This window comes from Otolemur garnettii, unplaced genomic scaffold (genome assembly GCF_000181295.1).
Source record: "Otolemur garnettii isolate 467f Iridium unplaced genomic scaffold, OtoGar3 scaffold00007, whole genome shotgun sequence".
NCBI classification, from domain to species: domain Eukaryota; kingdom Metazoa; phylum Chordata; class Mammalia; order Primates; family Galagidae; genus Otolemur; species Otolemur garnettii.
This window is the reverse complement of record NW_003852402.1, coordinates 6,823,239-6,827,265: the sequence shown is the minus strand read 5'-3', so window position 1 is coordinate 6,827,265 and position 4,027 is coordinate 6,823,239. Positions and strand designations below refer to the sequence as shown.

General features: G+C 44.4%; 1 protein-coding gene across 1 annotated transcript in view; it reads left to right on the top strand.

The window, feature by feature from the left end:
- The window catches only part of XRCC6 (X-ray repair cross complementing 6), a 34,762-nt gene that overhangs the window by 8,683 nt on the left and 22,052 nt on the right, over window positions 1–4,027 (top strand). The window contains exons 4-6 of the mRNA XM_003783155.3: window positions 484–622; window positions 898–1,152; window positions 2,239–2,422. Coding sequence (XP_003783203.1) covers window positions 484–622; window positions 898–1,152; window positions 2,239–2,422 — 578 coding nt within the window. The remainder of the gene's footprint in view (window positions 1–483; window positions 623–897; window positions 1,153–2,238; window positions 2,423–4,027) is intronic.

Here is a 4,027-nt window from a genome sequence, read left to right as displayed (position 1 = left end):
GCTATTTTTTGGTTGCAGCCGTCATTGTTGTTTGGCGGGTCCGGGCTGGGAATTCGAACCCGCCACCTTAGGTGTACGTGGCTGGCGCCTTAGCTGGTTGAGCTATAGGCACCGAGCCTAGAGTGAGGTCTTGATATGTTTCCCGAATTGGTCTCTAGCTCCTAAGCTCAAGTAATCTTTCTACCTCAGCCTCCCAAAGTGCTGGGATAATAGGCATGAGCCACTGCTCCTGGTGAATCCTCTTTATTTCTTATGGCAGGGACTACTTATGCTTCTATTATATACCTGCCCACATTCTGCTTTTTGTTATAACTTGGCATTTGCACCCATCATGATCACTGATTGGTTACACCTGAAGGTAGATGGCGTTTCTCATTTTAGTGCCCTTCAGCAGATTTATAGTGAGCACCTTCTATGTGTCAGGCACTTATGGAACTTAAGTTTAATAGTAAGTAAAAATCAACTGAATTTTTATTTTTTCAGTGTATCCAAAGTGTGTACATCAGTAAGATCATAAGCAGTGATCGAGATCTCTTGGCAGTGGTGTTCTATGGTACCAAGAAAGAGAAAAATTCAGTGAATTTTAAAAATATTTACGTCTTACAGGAGTTAGATAATCCAGGTCAGTAATATTCTAAGATCATCTTTTTCCTTACATGTTAGAATGTCAGTACCTTGAATAAAGAGGGCTTTGGAGAAGGAAGCAGGTTACATCTTGGCTGCAAGTTTGTGTCCCTGCATGAGGGGGACTTGCTGGGATGTGGACTTTTGCTATAGGGGTTAAATGGCTGTAGGGTGAGAAGGGGAGACCTAGTTCTTCTGTTAGTCTTCTATTAAAGGCAGTCACTGACAGTCTCTTTGATTTTTCTGCCCATTTGACTCTTTGCCTCTGATCAGGTGCTAAACGAATTCTAGAACTTGACCAGTTTAAGGGACAGCAGGGAAAAAAACATTTCCAAGATCTGATAGGCCATGGATCTGACTACTCATTAAGTGAAGTGCTATGGGTCTGTGCCAACCTCTTTAGTGATGTCCAGTTTAAGATGAGTCATAAGAGGATCATGCTGTTCACCAATGATGACAATCCCCATGGCGATGACAGTGCCAAAGCCAGCCGGGCCAGGACCAAAGCTGGTGATCTGCGTGAGACTGGTAGGCATTTTCCCTCTTTATTTATTTATTTTTGAGACAGGGTCTTTTCCCTTTGTCACCCAGGTTGCAGTAGTGCAGTGGCACAATCATAGCATAGTGTTGCCTTTTTTTTTTTTTAGAGATAGAGTCTTACTTTATCACCCTTGGTAGAGTGCTGTGGTGTCATAGCTCACAGCAACCTTCAACTCCTGGGCTTAGGTGATTCTCTTTCCTCAGCCTCCAAAATAGCTAGCTGGGACTACAGGCACCCACCACAATGCCTGGCTATTTTTTGTTGTTGTTGTTGTAATTGCAATTTGGATGGGACTGGTTTTGAACATCCCACCCTTGGTATTTGGGGCTAGCACCTACCCACTGAGCCACAGGCGCTGCCCAACCTTGAACTTCTGAGCTCAGGGGATCGTGCTGCCTTGGCCTCCCAGGTACCTGAGACCATAGACATGTGTCAACATACCTACTGTGATTTTTTTTTTTTTTTTTTTTTTTTTGAGATAGAGTCTCATTATGTCGCCCTTGGTAGTGCTGCTGGCGTCACTGCTCACAGCAACCTCCAACTTTTGGGCTTAAGGGATTCTCTTGCCTCAGCCTCCCAAGTAGCTGGGAATACAGGTGCCCACCATAATACCCAGCTATTTTTTTTTTGCAGTTGAGATTGTTTAGCTGGCCTGGGCCGGATCAAACCCGCCAGCCTTGGTGTATGTGGCTGGTGCTGTAACCACTGTGCTATAGGCACTGAGGCAGCCTACTATGATTTTATTGCTTCTTTACAGCCGATGTCAACCATCTGCTTTTCACCATTCAGAGTAAAATGAAAAAAGAAAATGAAGCTAGGGGAAGACACTTATGTAACAAACACTGCAAATGGCCATGCCATTAGCTGTCCAAGAGACTATAAGAACAAGGTTGTCTTGCCTAAATTGTTACCATGAATGATGGTTAAGTTGTCTGAAGCCATTATAGCAGCTGATTTATCCCCTTAAGCATTTTTTCTAATTTCTAAAAATGTTAATAATTTGAATTTAACTGGAAAAACTTCTCGTTTGCTGAAAATTGCTTTCCCCTCACATTGGTTTATGCTTACACCAGGTATCTTCCTTGACTTAATGCACCTGAAGAAACCTGGGGGCTATGACATTTCCTTGTTCTACCGGGATATCATCAGCATTGCAGAGGATGAGGACCTAGGGGTTCACTTTGAGGAATCGAGCAGGCTAGAAGACTTGTTGAGGAAGGTTCGTGCCAAGGAGAATAAGAAGCGAGTGCTCTTCAGGTATGCACTAAGCCTGGGTCAGCTGCATGCGAGTCCTTTAACCAATCATAAGCAACTCATTGCTTTGACCTCCTTGGCTCATTAACTCTGAACTGGTGCCACTCTTCACTGTGTTCCTCTAAAATGCTTGCTTTATTTCAGGATAGCACAAGGTATTGACTTCTCTTTCTCTGGGAAGAGCTGGTATTTCTCCAAAATAGTACAGTCCTCTATTTCCTTGGGGTAACCAATTGTGGTCTACGAGTATAACTGTATTCACTAATACAGTCAAGTGTTGCTCAACAATGGGGATATGTACTGAGAAACTCTATGAGGCAGCTTCATCACGTAGACAGCACAGAGTGTGCTCATGCAAAGCTAGATGGAGTCACCTACTGTATGCCTATGCTATATGGCATAGCCATTTGCTCGTAGGCTGCAAACCTGCACAGCATGGTACTGTACTGAATACATGTATTGTAGGCAGTTGTGATACAAAAGTAAACATTCGTGCATCTAAACATAGAAAAGATACAATAAAAATATGGTATATTGGGCGGCACCTGTGGCTCAGTGGGTAGGGCTCCAGCCCCATATACCGAGGTTGGCAGGTTCGAACCCAGCCCTAGCCAAACTGCAACAAAAAAAATAGCTAGGCGTTGTGGCGGGCACCTGTAATCTCATCTACTTGGGAGGCTGAGGCAAGAGAATCACCTAAGCCCAGGAGTTGGAGGTTGCTGTGAGCTGTGACTGCACGACATTCTACCTAGGGTGATAAAGTGAGACTCTGTCTCTAAAAAAATAAAATAAAATAAAAATATGGTATAAAAGATTAAAAAAAGGTACACCTGGATAGGGCACTTGTCATGAATGGAGCTTGCACGTCTGGAATTTTTTCTGGCTGGGTGAGTGAATGTGAAGGCCTAGGACATTACTGTACACTTTCTTTTTTAAAACAGAGTCTCACTCTGTTGCCCTGGGTAGAGTGCCTTAGCATCATCATAGCTCACAGCAACCTCAAACTCTTAGGCTTAAGCGGCGATCTTTTTGTCTAAATAGCTGGGACTATAGGCATGTGTCATAACACCTAGTTATTTTTCTATCTTTAGTAGAGATAGGATCTCGCTTTGCTCAGGCTGTTCTTGAACTCCTGAGCTCAGGCGATCCACCTGCCTCAGCCTCCTGGAAAGCTAGGATTATAGGCTTGGCCACTGTGCCTGGCCTACTGTACACATTTATTTATTTATTTTTTTCTTGCTGTACACTTTTATATGACCAGCAGCACAGTAGGCTTGTTTATACCAGTATCACCACAAACACTTGAGTACAATATTGCGATGGCTATGATGTCACTAGCTGGTAGGAATATTTCAACTCCGGCACCTGTGGCTCAAGCAGCTAAGGCACCAGCCACATACACCTGAGCTGGTGGGTTCGAATCCAGCCTGGGCCTGCCAAACAACAATAACGGCTGCAACCAAAAAGTAGCCAGGCGTTGTGGCGAGTGCCTGTAGTCCCAGCTACTTGGGAGACAGAGGCAGGAGACTTGCTTGAGCCCAGGAGTTGGAGGTTGCTGTGAGCTGTGATGCCATGGCACTCTACCCAGAGCAACAGCTTGAGGCTCTG